General features: G+C 48.5%; 1 protein-coding gene across 3 annotated transcripts in view; it reads right to left on the minus strand.

The window, feature by feature from the left end:
- The window catches only part of Wipi2 (WD repeat domain, phosphoinositide interacting 2), a 39234-nt gene extending 24793 nt beyond the window's left edge, over nucleotides 1-14441 (minus strand). For 2 of the 3 annotated variants that reach the window (XR_006148464.1, XM_042686826.1), the window contains exons 1-3: nucleotides 14202-14441; nucleotides 11366-11419; nucleotides 6524-6606 (exon numbers count right to left, since the gene is read on the minus strand). Coding sequence is in view for 2 of the 3 variants with exons in the window: in XM_042686826.1 (XP_042542760.1) it covers nucleotides 6524-6606; nucleotides 11366-11419; nucleotides 14202-14275 (211 nt within the window). In the remaining variant the exon portion in view is untranslated. The remainder of the gene's footprint in view (nucleotides 1-6523; nucleotides 6607-11365; nucleotides 11420-14201) is intronic. The other variant, XM_042686827.1, reaches the window with a different exon arrangement.
- Between the last annotated feature and the right edge of the window lie 957 nt (nucleotides 14442-15398).

Genomic DNA, 15398 nt, shown 5'->3' on the forward strand with positions numbered 1-15398 from the left:
GAGTGCTTGCTTTGTAGGCATGAGGCCCTGGGTTCAATTCCTCAGCACCACATACGAGGAAAAAGCCAGAGGTGGCTCTGTGGCTTAAATGGTAGAGCACTAGCCTTGAGCTGAGGGACAACGCCCAGGCCCAGAGTTTAGGCCCCAAGACCGACCAAAAAAAAAAAACAAAAAACTGTTATGTTATGTAACTGTAACTCCGCTGTACATCACCTTTATAACCACAATTTTTTTTAAAAAAAGACAGTAGCCTGGAGCTGGTGGCTCATGCCTGTAATCCTAGCTACTCAGGAGGCTGAGATCTGAGGATTGCAGCCCGGAAAGGAAGGTCCATGAGACTCTTATGTCCAATAAACCACTAGAAAACCAGAAGTAGCGCTGTGGCCCAAGCGCTAGAGCATTCGCCTTGAGCTGAAGAACTGAGGGACAGTGCCGAGGCCCAGAGTTTAAGCCCCATGACCGACAAAAAAAAAAAAAGTTAGGCATAACCACCTGTATGTAGTCTCAGGTTTGAGACTAGCCTAGGCCACACAGTGAGAAAGGACTCGTATGAGAATGCTGATAGTTTTATCCTTAGCAGCTAGGTCATTATGGGAATAATAATATTCACACTCCGAGCATGGGAAACACATTACACACAGATCTATCTAGCAGTCACAAATGTGCTGTGTGTACACTTCACCTCCTGGGGCAGGAAGGCCTGGAGGCTCTGCAGCACCCCCTTGACAGTGCACATGGAGCAGGAGGGTGGAGTGTGAAAAAAGGACGAGGCTGGAGAGATGGCAGCCACACAACCTAAACAGCGGGTGATGTCTGCTGGCTGTGAAGGACACATCGTGTTCAGCTGTGTCAATGTCAGTGCAGAGAGGGCAAAAACCACCAGATGGGGGTCTGCCCATTTTCCTTCCCTACTATGGCTTTCAGGAAATTCTGTGAAAAGCAGTAGAGGCTTATTTCTCTGAGACTTTTAAGAACCAGTACAAGGCTATACATACGCCACACCTAGATTGATTAAATGCAAACTTTGACCATTTGGTGTCAACTCTTATCTCTCCTGAAATTTCAAAGAAAAGCTCTTCCTGCCAGGTGCCCCGATGGCACTGTGAAGGAGGCTGGCCACCACCTTGCCTTTATGTGAAAGGCCCAGACAGCAAGCCAGTTCATAGGAGCAGAAAGTAGATTAGTCGAGGTGCTGGGGGAGCCGGGGAGTAACTGCTAATGAAAGCAGGCTGGCTGTCTTAGGGAGATGATAGAAATGTTTTACAACTAGATTATGGTAAGCTGCACAACTTAGTAAATATACTAAGCCTCACAACAGGTTTTTTTTTCCTTTTTGTCAGTTGTGAGGCTTGAACTCTGGGCTTGGGCGCGGTTCCTGAGCTCTTCAGCTCAAGGTGAGCACTCTACCGCTAGAGCCACAGTGTCACTTCCGGTTTTCTGGTGGTTTATTGGAGATAAGAGTTTCACGGACTTTCCTGCCCAGGCTGGCTTTGAACCATGATCCTCAGATCTCAGCCTCCTGAGCAGCTAGGATTACAGGCGTGAGCCACCCGCACCCGGCCCAACAAGTTTCTTTATATGCCATATAGGTGTGAATCACATTTCATAGGGCAGTGCTCGTGAGAGCGTGCGCGCATGCACGCACACACGCACCCCGCCCCCCCCCCCCCCCCCACGGAAGCCAGATGAACTTTGGCTGACATATGAAGATCTGATGCAAGAAGCTGATGACTGTAGCAGGGCACTCTATCAAGTCACGAGCTAGGCCAGGCGGACATGGGCATGCAGCAGGGCAGCCTTCCCGGAGATCTGCCCATGGCCCAGGTATCCTGATAAGGTTGTGGAATCTAGGGGCACAGGCCAACTGCCTAGTCTTCTGGTGGCTATCTGTAGATAGCCAGCTTTCCAAAGCAGCGAGGCAGAAGCCAAGACCTCCTGTCCACCAGGAGTGAGTGGTATCCACCTCACCCTCCAGAACCACTACCACACAAGCACATTTGGCCCTCAGGGCATCAATGCCAGCGCAGGCAGCTCTGCGCTCACAGGCAGGGAGCACAAGGCAGGAGAGTCACGCGAGAAACATGATTTATGGTGACACACTGTCAAAACCAGGCAGAGCACATGGCTGTCAGGGAGGGAATGAGCACAAACATCGCTGACCTCAAGTGGCCAGGCCAGGCTCTCAGGACTTGTCTAGGTGGCCTCTGCCCCAGTTCCTGCAAACTTTCCTCCTGGGCACTGGTGGTGTGAGCTCTGACTTGGAGAATTAATTACTGGATGGGAGGGAGGGAGGAAGTTTTGATGTGCTTTTAAAGGGCTGACTGGAGAGTGGAGATAAAGCAGGTAAATAATCAACACAAGATGCTTCCCATGAGTCTGCTGGATGTTGGATCTGTGTCCCCAGACTCCATTACACAGATCTCACTGAAATGAGTATTATAGCCAACACAGGCAGATAGAAGCATCAGTGCCCAACCCGAAGATGCAGATGATGGTGCCAGTGTGGGGTCTGCCAGCTTTCAGGAGTGCTTTACCATGCATCTCTCTCCAGCTCAGCTCACAACACGCAAGGAAAGCATACAACACTAACTTCCCAGGACAATTTTACAAATTATAAAGCTGGTCATTTACCTTTCCGCCTACCAGGGTGGGGGTGGGGGAGGAATGGGATGAGAGGCCTTGCCTGGGAGCATTATGCATCTTCAAAGCACCATACAGGCGCTAACAGGCAAAGCATGTGGGAGCTGGGCCCCTGGGCAACAACAACGGTGGAGGCAGTGAGGCTAACAATGCTGCCAGCCACAGGCTGTGGTTCCTAGTACATTTTCTTTTTCTTTTTTTTTTTTTGGGTCTGGTCATGGGGCCTGAACTCTGGGCCTGGGCACTGTCCCTCAGCTCTTCAGCCCAAGGCTAGCACTCTACCACTTGAGCCACAGCACCACTTCCGGCTTTTTTCTTATGTGGTGCTGAGGAATCAAACCCAGGGCCTCGAGCATGCAAGGCAAGTGCTCTACCACTGAGCCACCTTCCCAGCCCTCCTAGTACATTTTCAAGGTATGGAAGAATACTTGCCTAGCTTCTTTCTTTTCAGGACTGGTTCTGGTTCATTCTTTCTGTCACAGCCATAAAGATCTGACTTTCTTGTGGACTGCTGAGAGGGACCAGCCAACCCTGGGATAAGCAAGGGTCCTTGCTGTCCCCCTGCAAGAGAATGCTATGAAACAATTCTTTTTTTTTTTTTTGATTGGTTTTGGGGCCTGAACTCTGGGCCTGGGCACCCTCTCTGGGCTCTTCAGCTCAAGGCTAGTGCTCTACCACTTAAGCCACAGAGCCACTTCTGGCTTTTTTTGCTTATGTGGTGCTGAGGAATTGAACCCAGGGCTTCATGCATACAAGGCAAGCACTCTACCACTGAGCCACCTTCCCAACCCCTATTAAACAATCTTGTACGCACACTTCACACACACATGAATACACACTCAAGAGGCCAAGCTGCTCCTAAGGCACACATCCTTTTACTCCTCAACAGAAGGATGTCTTAGGTTTGAAGTGTGCACCTGAAAACGCTGTCTGTTTTATATAGTTTTAAAACCAAAGCTTACTCAAGAATGAACACAGAATCCCTTGCTGGCCAAGGTCTAGTTCCTTCTTACAGACACTGTCAACACATCACAAGCTACTCCACCAAAAGCCAGCCAAGTGAGTCCACTTCATAAAGAATGAAGATTAGCTTTTGTGTGTGTGTTAGTTCCTGTTTGCTTGATCTGCTGGTGCTACACCAAGTGAGCCATATCTCCAATCTGGCATTTTACTGGTTAACCAGAAAATATCTTGTCATTCATCTTGTCATTCTTCCCTGGCTTGCCTTGAACTGCCATCCTCTAGGTCTCAGCCTCCTGATTAGCTGGGATTACAGGTGTGAGCCACTAGACCCAGTTAGGTCCACATATCAGGCCATACACAGCAATGTGTGCCTGAGGACCGTGAGGACGTCTGTAGTGATTGACAAGGGTTTGACAGCATGACCAAGGTACTTCATAGGGACATAAATTCAGTCAATGTTTCAGCCATTCGTGAAGGCCAGAGACTCCTTTGCCAGAGACAGGGCTACCTTTCATCCTCTGGGGGGGAAGGTCCAGTTGGAGATCAAGAATGCTGGGTGCTCCAGGTCAGTGAGCTGGGTCACACCTACCTCACCCCTTGGTCTTGTGAGGAGAGGTACAGAGGAAAGGCATCCTGAATAGGGAGCTCAGGTGGGAAGTTTAGTAAGCACCAGAGGCTATGACCATAGAGGAGCAAAGCTAAGACAGTAGTAGAAGGCTGCGCCAAGCCTGGCCATCCCTCTCTGGAAAGGGCCCTGACAGGCACTTCTTCTGGGCAATGCACAATAGACAATGGGCCACTGAGAGCAAGGGAGGGTGCCTGAAGGCAGGAGGCCAGGCCCCTCCCCTCCTGGTGGCTAACCTCTGTACTTCACAGTTGAGTGTTCACATTCTGTTAGCAGGGTATACACACATGTGTGGACTGTCAATCCTACCTGTTTCCTTTCCAATATGTCCCAGCTTCAACACACACACACACACACACACACACACACACACACACTCCTCTCCATCCCCGTCTTCCTCTAGTTAAAAACAAGTTCACAAGGGTAGAAACGCCATCTCTTCTGGTCTCTAGTAACTAGATACCAGGTAGTATGAATGTGTGAACTCATGGAGGGTGTCTTCTCGTGCCACTCCTGGGCACCAATACAGGCAACAGTGCCAACAGGGTTCACACACTGACAAGAGATGCTGGCATTGTCAATAGGGTGGAAACCCAGCTCCCCAACTGCCCCTGTACACAACCAGAATGATAAAGATCCTCAACCCACTGTCCAAACTACAGCCAGGTCATTACAAACGGCACACTCCTTACTCCACAGGCACTCAGATCTGCTCCAAAAGCTCCATGCAGATCCAGGCCCCATGGCTAGCCAGACACCAGGATACTCAACACTACAGAACCAACTGAGTTAGAGTGGGCACAGGTGACCCGACAGTTTGCTTAGGGGGACACGCAGGTGGTATGGAGCACCAAAGACGTTCACTGTCACCAGCCAGAAGAGGACAAGGAACATACTGAAAGTACCATGCCACTCGAATATATGGTAATACCAAATGTCGGCAATGGCACAGAACCGAGGGGCTGAAACACTGCTGGCGGGTAGGTAAAATGGTGCAGTCCCTGGATATGGTCAGTTTCTTCAAAATTACACATGCTATTATTACCATATGGCTCAGTACTGCATTGCTGGCACTTATCTCCAAAAAGTATATCTTTTCTTCCCAAGTTGTCTTGTCTTGAGTATTTTGTTCTAGCAACAAAAAACCTAATACAACTTTCCAACCTGAGAGAGGAAGACAATTTGAGTTGTCAGGATTAGGGGCTGTGGTAGGAGGCTGAGGGGGTTCTGGGCCATATCTTATGGAGGATACAGGAATCAACATAGGATTAGAACTCAGAACATCAGTACAATAAACCAGCAGGGCGACAATAGCACTGTTCTGGTGCTGAGGCTTTGCAACATGCTTCCACTGGGGGCAACTGAACAAAGGATTCAAGGGACCTGGACATCTCAGATCTCCGGGAGAATCTTAATAATTTCAGTGAGGGTCTGTACTTAAAATTCCTTCTGCAAATACTGCTTTATAGAGCCACTGATTTCTAATCAGACAACTCCATACATCGGCATTTTATTTCTGTTCTATAAACAGTAAAAAGGAACTACCTAGAAATGAGGTAGTCCATTTAAAGCCAATAGTAAGTGAATGATCAAGAAGCCCAAGCTCAGTCTTTCCACTGCTCCACTGCCATTCAACTCACAGCCCTCGCTCTACTCCACATGGCCGCTGACACGTGGGTAGCTCAGATGCTAGAAAATGACAACTCAAGAAGTTAAATCATTCCTACAGGGGCTGAAAAGGTCTGAGTGTTCTAGAAGCAACCTAAATGGTTTAAATGGCATACAGAGTAATTTATGTATATGGCAAAGCATCAAAAACAAAAAAAGTCCATAAATTTTGAGTGAACATTTATACTTACGCAAATACACAGGAGAGGACCTGGAAGGACACCTGTGGAGCATCAGTAGTTGTTACCCCTGAGGAGATGGAGCTGGGACCAGAAGACTAGCCCAGGGGGTACTAGACTTAAACCAGAGTGTTTAAGACTTTATTTCATGTCACATACAATTGGTCTATTTTGTTTGTCAGTCGTGGGGCTTGAACTCTGGGCCTGGGTGCTGTCCTTGAGCTCTTCAGCTCAAGGCTGGCACTCTACCACTTGAGCCACAGTGCCACTTCCAGTTTTCCAGTGGTTAATTAGAGATAAGTCTCATGGGTTTTTCCTGCATGGGCTGGCTTTGAACCTCGATCCTCAGATCTCAGCCTCCTGTATAGCTAGGATTATAGGCATGAGCCACTGGTGCCCAGCCAGGTCTGTATTTTTTTAAGAAGAGAAAAATAAAGCAATCACTTACTGCATTCATAGATCTGTTCCAGCTTATCCACAGAAGAAAGGGAGAAAAACTTATAACCGGACTTACTACCAACTGCTAGGGACCTGCAAAAAAGCCAAATTCAGAAATAAGGGTTATACGAGGGAAGGGGTGACATTGTCCAAAAAGAAATGTACTATTTGCTTGACTTATATAACTGTAACCCCTCTGTACATCACCTTTTTTTTCTTTATGAATAAGACATTTTATTTATTTTTTATTGTGAAAATACCGTACAGAGGGGTTACAATTACATGGGCAAGGTAATGAGTACATTTCTTATCAAGTATTGTTGCCTCATCCTTTGTTTCCCTTTCCCATCTCCCTCCTCCCCCCATATATCAGCCTTATAATAACAGTTTAAATTTTTTTTTAAAAAAGGAGCTGATTCTTACACAAGCTCACTGTAGCTTGCTCTCACCTCCTGTAGGTCCAGGGCATTGCAGCAGGCCCATCTCTGCCCATTGCTGCCTGGGTGCCAGGGCGGGGCACAGGAGCAGGCTACTAGGCCAGTGGAACACACAATGTTCTCGGCTAATATCTACAAACCTTTTCTGGAGACTACTGTGCTGCATGATGATGCTGGGTAACAGGGATGTACTGAGAACTTGAAAACACTCATGCCAGCACCGAATTCTAAATCCTAAGACAGCTGTCACCCAGGTGGTTTTTTCCAACTGGCCTCCACCATTCCTGCTGCAACATGACCAAGTGGGGTGGAAGGCAGGGCAGAGCCAGGTAAGTGCCATGCTGCAAGTCCTTGGAGGGCCTGGTGCTGGCTGCCTTCCTCACCCCCCTCCCCCCACCATGGGGTTACCTCTTCAAGGATGGCAGGGAGAAGCAAACAGAGCTGTAGAAGTAGGGAAAGGAGAGAGCAGGAGGGATGCGGTGGGAAGTCACACAGAGCATTTCATGTGTGACCTCTGGTGAAAACAAGTAGACAGACTGGAAGCCCAGAGAGAAGGAAGGTAAGACACTTCATCCTTCATGCATCTGTACTCTAAGGTACTTTAATTGATCATCTAGTTCCTCCTCTTCCATACATACATCGACGAAATACATTGTTGAGAACGGAATGGTTATCAGCACTGTTAACATTTTAAATTATATCCAGCGGTGGTGGTACCCACCTGTAATCTCAGCACCAGGGAGGCTGAGGCAGAAAGATCACAAGTGTGAGACCAGCCTGGGCTGCAGAGAAGTGTAACAGAACAAAAATAGGCCTATCTACTAGTGTATGGGATTTTTCTTTGCCAAAACAAACAGACAAACAAAAAACCACAACTCTGCATGTATAACTAGTTATCTCAGATATTACTAATAATTCTTGTGAACATTTTGAAAAGTGGTAATAAATAAAGAACAAACAGGGGCTGGGAATATGACTTAGTGGTAGGGTGGCTGCCTAGCATGCATGAAACTCTGGGTTCAATTCCTCAGTACCATATAAACAGAAAAAGCCAGAAGTGGTACTATAGATTAGATGTAGAGCACTAGCCTTGATCAAAAGAAGCTCAGAGACAGTGCCCAGGCCCTGAGTTCAAGTCTTAGGACTGGTAAAAAAAAAAAAAAAAACCCTCAAACAAGCCCGGTGGCTGTGGCTCACGCCTGTAATCCTAGCTACTCAGCAGGCTGAGAGATCTGAGGATCACGGTTCAAAGCCAGCCCGGGCAGAAAAGTCCGTATTGACTCTGATCTCCAATAAACCACTAGAAAACCTAAGTGGTGCTGTGGCTCCAGAGGTAGAACGCTCACCTTGAGCTAAAGAGCACAAGGACAGTGGCTAGGCCCAGAGTTCAAGCCCCACAACCAACCAAAAAAAAAAACCAAACCAAAAACCAAAAACAACCCTCAAACAAATAAACAACTCCAAACTTGAGATCTTCCTGCCTCAGCCTCCCAAATGCTAGGATTCCAGGTGTGCCCACCACACATGGCTCACAAATTCTTTTAAACTGTTTTGCCTACACCCACCAGATGGTCAGACTTCAGTGCTTTTATGAAGATACTTTCTGTGGCTGGGCCTGAAACTCAGTGGCAGAACAAGTACGAAGAACTTGAGAGGCTCTGGGCTCCATCCCAAACATCAAAACCTATTTCCTGCCTTGGTTTTGCAGTGCTACATTCCCTTGGGACCATTCTACCACCATTAACAGCCCTGCTCCTTCTAACTTCCTTGGCTTAGAAACCACATCACCATATGCTTATGAGCCTTAAGTATAAAGTAAGCTTGGGGGGGTGGGGGAGGGAGGGTTCTCCCAAGGACCAAGTAGGTGAGCCTTAGAATCGGGTCCTGGAACAAATGGAAAGTATCTAAGCACTCGACTGTGCCCCTCCCCTTCCCAGCCAGACAGAAGTTGCTCAAACTAAGGCTTTGACCACCATGCCTGCTCTGATTTAGCATGCTACATGCCTCCTCTAGAATTATAACCCTGAAGTCTACAAAGCAGGAGTGTACTCCAGCTAGTAAGAAATAAAAACACAGGGCTGGGAATGTGGCTTAGTGGTGGAGTGCTTGCCTCGCATGTGCGAAGCCCTGGGTTCCATTCCTCAGTATTACATATACAGAAAAAGCCAGAAGTGGCATTGCGGCTCAAGTGGTGCTAGCCTTGAGTGAAAGAAACTCAGGGGGGGCTGGGAAGGTGGCTCAGTGGTAGAGAGCTTGCCTTGCATGCCAGAGGCCCTGGGTTCGATTCCTCAGCACCACATAAACAAAAAGAAAAAAGCCAGAAGTGGTGCTGTGGCTCAAGTGGTAGAGCGCTAGCCTTGAGCTGAAGAGCTGAGGGACAGCGCCCAGGCCCAGAGTTCAGGCCCATGACTGGACCCAAAAAAACAAATTAAAAAAAAAAAAAAAAGCAGCTCAGGGACAGTAGTCAGGCTCTGAATTCAAGCTCCAGGACTGGCAAAAAATAAAAAAAAATTAAAAAAAAAAAGAAAATAAGAAATAAAAACACAAACACTGGTAGACCTGAGATACAGATTCAGTATATACAGCAGGAGTAGACCCTTTCCCAGTAAGATGGGGGAGAGAGGGAATGAGGAAGGAGGGTAACTCTATTGCAGAGCAAGGCCCTTGGTTCAGTGAGAGCAAGGCCCTGGGTTCAGTGCCCAGCACATATGAATGTGTGTATGTGTGTGTGCTTACACTTGATTTTTCCAACACAAAAGAGATTCTACTTTAATCACAGCTCATGATTCACCTGACCATAAAATGCCAGATGTAAGAATGGGAGAGATAGACTGCAGATAAGTATGAGCTTTGCTCTAATAACACTATTTATTGCTGATAATTAGCAATATACATGAGCACTTAAAATAAAAGTAGTAATACTGGGCTGGGAATGTGGCTTCGTGGTAGAGTGCTTGCCTAACATGCATGAAGCCCTGGGTTTGATTTCTCAGTACCACATAAACAGAAAAGCCAGAAGTGGCATTGTAGCTCAAGTGGTACAGTGTTAGCCTTGAGCAAAAAGAAGTTCAGGGACAGTGTGCCTGCCCTGAGTTCAAGCCCCAGGACTGGCAAAAAAAAAAAAAAAAAAAAGATCCTGTTGTTCTGTTCTGCTCCCTCCAGAGCAGAGACCAGCTCTGTCTTTAGAGGAGGGAGCAACTGGCAGCACAGGAATTCTGTCCCTAACCTCCTTCCTTACTCCCTGGTCTAGACCCTACCATAGCCCTTGGTTCAAGCCCTAAAGACATTTAATTCCAATTTGGGGAGAGAGCCAAACAAATGCTTCTGCTTCATTTACCACCTTCAATCCAAAGTCTGTCACTGCATTTAACTTGAGCATTCCCCATCTAAAAAGCAGCCACTTGTAATAACAGTGGAAATGTGAAGATCTTTTTCTTCCTTTTCCAGGAGCCACTTCTTATACGCTTCCTTCTACTGTCTTCCTTCTGAAAGGCCACACCTGATTACAGGGGTGAGCACTTGATTACAGGAGTGAGGGGGATCAGGAAGCAGCTGCCCTGAGGCTGCCAGCAAGCCGGCAGGGCCTGTCGCCCTCACTTGGGACCTTCTAAGCCATCTATGGCAGGCCCAGCTCTTACCAAAGACTTACAAGTTTCCACTGCAGCCTGCCCTGGCCAGTCATAAGGCCTTCAAAGCCATCTAGATCCAAAGCAGAGCCCTTTCCTGCACCAAATTTCTTCCGATGCAGCCTCCTTGCCACAGGCTGTTGTGCTGGACTGTGTCATCCCTGTCTTTCTCAATGTCCTCAGCACCTCAGGGACAGGGACCCCAGCTCTAAGGCTGAAGACCCTAAAAGCCATCTTGATCTGCAGACAAGGAAAAGAGCCCAGCAGCCAATCCCCCCAGACCTTGAATGACATCAAGGCTGGGGAGGCCAAGCCACATCTTCTTTCTATCCCTTTCAGCAATGTTGTCTAGGACAGACATGGCCATATCAGCACCCCACAGTGGTCCCCACTATTTCCACAGTCCAGAGACCCTTTGCCACTTAAGTCACTAGTTAGCTTCACCTTTTTTTTTCCCCCTGTGGAAGTCCTGGGGTTTGAACTCACAACCTTGTACTTGCTCCCAGTCCTAGGGATTTTTTGTCCAGGCTGAACTTGGATCACCATCCTATTACCTGTGGTCTCCTATGAAGCTGGGATCACAGAAGTGCACAACCAACCCCAGCTTATTAAAATGGGGTTTTGCTTTTTGCCTGGGCTTGGCAGGCCAAGATCCCCCCAATCTCTACCTCCCAACTAGGAAGGATCATTAGGTGTGAGCCTGGGTCTAACTTCAATATCCAAAAGCCGGGAGGGGCTCCAATACCAGCCTTTTGCAGTTACTTTCAGAGACCCAGGATGGGAACTAACCAGGCATAGTCACGATGACGACGACCAGATGCTCTTGCTCTCTTTTTCTCTCTTCTAGTTAAAACAAAAACAAAAACAAAAACAAAACAAAATCAAAAACAAAACATGGTAAAAAGCAAATAAAACTCAAATCACACTTTCAGGATAACGATGCAAATAAAAGGAAAACCAACCATACCATTTGAAATCATATTGACCAGTACAAAGAAAGAGGATAAGACAGTGACAGTTTGAAGTGCCAGGGATATGGTGTTGCTAGGCTTAGTTTAAAAGATAAAGACCGGCCGGGCGCTGGTGGCTCAAACCTATAATCCTAGCTACTCAGGAGGCTGAGATCTGAGGATCTCGGTTCAAAGCCAGCTTGGGCAGGAAAGTCCATGAAACTCTTATCTCCAATAAACCACCAGAAAACCAGAAGTGGCGCTGTAGCTCAAGTGGTAGAGCGCTCACCTTGAGCTAAAGAGCACAGGGACAGCACTCAGGCCCAGAGTTCAAGCCCCACGACCACCAAAAAAAAGATACGGACCAACTGACATTCTTGTAGAGGACACTTCTGTCTCCTGAACTGGCCCTAACCACTATCCCTTACAATCATGGACTAAGGCTGATATGGACGCCTTACTAAAAATGGTGTTCCTCTAGTTTCTACATAATTCTGATCTGACTATGGAATAAAGTTAATAAAAAGTCCTTGAACATTCCACATTCCTCTAAGAAAATAAATTCTGAGTTGGGAAGGAGAGAAGAGGGCATAAACTCTCTGCATAGGAACTTCTGTATTTCTTTCCAATGCAGCTTTAAAACAAGTCTGGCAGTCCTACTGGCTGATCAATGAACTAACTCTTAGTAGAACTCACTTGGAGCTACCAACTTTCGCTAATACTACATACATCAAGGTCTCCATAGAGGCAAAATTATGACACAGGCACCTCTGGCACTAGGATTCCAAGTCTGAATAAAAAAGTCCTGTTTCAGGCAAGATTGGGGCATGCTTATTATATAGGCAACTTAGTGGCTCATTTAAAATAACAAGAACGTCGACCTATAATGGACTTCCTTCTGATACAAATAACTAGTAAGAAGCTGACAAAGCCATGGAAAACATTTTGGAGAGTCTCTTCATTTAGATAAACCTCAAATACTACAGGCTTATAAATCAAATCGTAATGAATTTTAAATTTCTTCTTCCCTACTTGGATCATTTATTGCAATTATAGCAAACTGCAACAGGTTGCCAGAATAGTTTTTTTTTTTTTCTTTTTCTAGCAGTACTTGGATTTGATTGGGCCTTGCAACTTTGCTAGGCAGGTGTTCTACCACTTGAGCCATAACTCCAGCCCCTTATGTTTTACTTTTCAAATATAGCCTTTTATGTTTATTTGGGCTGGCCCAGACCCAAATCCTACCTAAAGACTTCTACATAGCTGGAATACAGGCATGGACCACCACAGCTCACCGAGATGATATTAGTCATTAACTTTTTGCCAAGCTGGCCTCAAACCATGATTCTCCCAATCTCCTCCACCTGAGGAGCTGAGATTATAGGTATAAGCCACCACACCCAACACAAATAGTTTTCTTGTGCTGGCTATGGTATCTGGTAGCTTTAATCTTTAGGTTGCTATACCAGTCTTTTTAAACTTGGTTTTCAGAATTCTGCAGAGTGGAGAGAACACTGGAAGAGAGAACTTAAGAGACAAGATTCCACTCCTATCCTCATTCCGCAATTAAGCATCTATAAAGACCCAGACAATTTTAGTGTTTTATCTGTAGCTAGACCAGTTGATGAGCCTTCTTCCAACTCTCAATATGGCACCACTGTGCCTGTGTCTTTACCAATCTGGAGAATTTGGGGGAGGAACTATTTAGCGCCTGCTGCATACCTCCATCTGGGCATTTTCCCATTCTGCAAGTAACTTTCAAATTGGGGAAGGAAATGTGTGTGTGTGTGTATATCTTTCTACTTAACTAATGCCATTCTGCCAGTACCAACCAACTACTTAGCATGATGCCAAGTGACCCACTCCTGGTCCTTCTCTTACATCACTTCCTGTTAGTCATTTCCCAAGATGGCTCTCCTCCCTTCCAGTATCATAACTCATCCTTCTTTCTCATCTTCCAACTATCCTCACAGGTCACCGAGGCAGCCTGAGCCACCTGCTTCTCACCCACATCACAGCGACTTGGAAAAACAGGGTCTGGTATCCACAGGCTGGCAATGGGTGGGGAGGAGGAGCTGTTTTGCCCCAGGGGATGGCCCCTCTCCTGAAGCGCCAAAACTCTTGGGGGGGAGGGGGAAGTCCCTGCAAGAATTCTCGTGGCTCAGTTTCCCCCTTGATTGGAGGGAGGTCAGAAGGTTTTATGATTTTTTTTTTTTTTTTTTGCTAAGTTTGCCTGGAGAAGATAACCGAGTTACCTGGAGGAAATAAGATCAGCGGGATGGAAGGCAATGGAACAGAAAAAAAAAAAAATTAAACGAGGAAAAAAAGAAGAAAGCGAGCAGAGGGGGGGGAAGGAGGGTGCAGAAGGGCTCAGATACTGGGGAGACAGGAGAAAGGCCAGAGGGAAGAACGAGGGGGGGGGGCGGGCAGAGGGCTGAGCAAGGAGGAGAGGCGGGCGAGGAGGCGGCCGCCCACCCGCACCGGCCCAGGTAAGTCGAGGCGCCCCAACTCTGCAGAAGGGAAGACCTGAAGACCGCCCTCCCCCCTCTCCAAGCTATCCACCCCATCACCACCCGGCCGGCCAGGGCGGGAGGCCCGCGAGGCAACCCCCTGGACCCGTCCCTGACCTCTGCCCCCCCCCCGGACCCCGACCCCGACCCCGGGCGCGGCCTTACGTGTTGTCCTGGTTGAAGTTGGCGAACAGCAGCTGGCCGGCGCCGGCCTCGCCGCTCTGGCTCGCCAGGTTCATGGCTGCGCGCGCGGCGGATGGGCCCGCGGGGGCGCGCGCGCGGGGCCGGGTCAGGCTGCGCTCAGGGTCTGCGCCGGGACCCGTTCGCCACCACAGTCGCCGCCACTCGCCGCTCGGGGACCAACCGCCGCCTCATCCCGTCCCCGCTCTTGTTTATGCTCCGGAGCCGGGCTATCTAGTGCGCCTGCGCGGCCCCGCCCATCGCGGCGCACGGCCTGATAGGGCGCAGGCGTACTGGAGAGGCTCCGCCCCCATTGCCTCCAGACTCGGCTCAGGTTCGTAAGGGGCACGCAGGCGTGGGAGCGTGCGGTGGCGCGCCGCGCGTGCGCCTGAGGGAAGTTCCGTCACCTTTTCTGGGAGCGCCCTCCGTGCGCCCGTCTGTGAGGAGTCCGGGAAGCGCCCTGGCTTTTCCCGGTGCTCGCTGCCGCCCCAGGTGAAAGTAGGTTGTCGCACCATTGGACAGATGAGAAAATCGAGGCCCAGAACTGCCCGTCGTTTCGACTTCCCTAAGGAAGTCTTAGACTTTATCTCCAAGGAACCACGGGACGAGAGTCCATCAGAAAACCGGAAGTGGAGCTGTGGCTCAAAGTGGTAGAGCTCTACAGCGCCTTGAGCACCGAAGCCTCAGGGACAGTGCCTCGGCCCTGAGTTCAAATCCCACGACTGGCAAAAGTAAAGTTCCTGGCTGGGAAGGTGGCCCAGTGGAAGAGTGCTTGCCTAGCACGCTTGAAGCCCTGGGTTCGATTCCTCAGTGTCATATGCACAACAAAAGCCGGAAGTGGCGCTGTGGCTCAAGTGGTAGAGCACTAGCCTTGAGCAAAGAAAGCTCAGGGACAGCGCCCAGGCCCTGAGTTCAAGCCCCAGGACTGACAAAAGTTCCTGGCTGGGAAGGTGGCTCAGTGGTAGAGTGCTTGCCTAGCACACATGAAGCCCTGGGTTCGATTCCTCAGTACCACATACACAGCAAAAGCCGGAAGTGGCGCTGTGGCTCAAGTGGTAGAGTGCTAGCCTTGAGCAAAGAAAGCTCAGAGATAGTGCCCAGGCCCTGGGTTCAAGCCCCAGGACCGGCAAAAACAACCCAAAACAACCATAAATTCTTGCTTTGGCCAGGTGGCTGGGCTCT

The sequence above is a fragment of the Dipodomys spectabilis genome, unplaced genomic scaffold, assembly GCF_019054845.1.
Source record: "Dipodomys spectabilis isolate Male_0828 unplaced genomic scaffold, ASM1905484v1 ptg000098l, whole genome shotgun sequence".
Lineage (NCBI taxonomy): Eukaryota > Metazoa > Chordata > Mammalia > Rodentia > Heteromyidae > Dipodomys > Dipodomys spectabilis.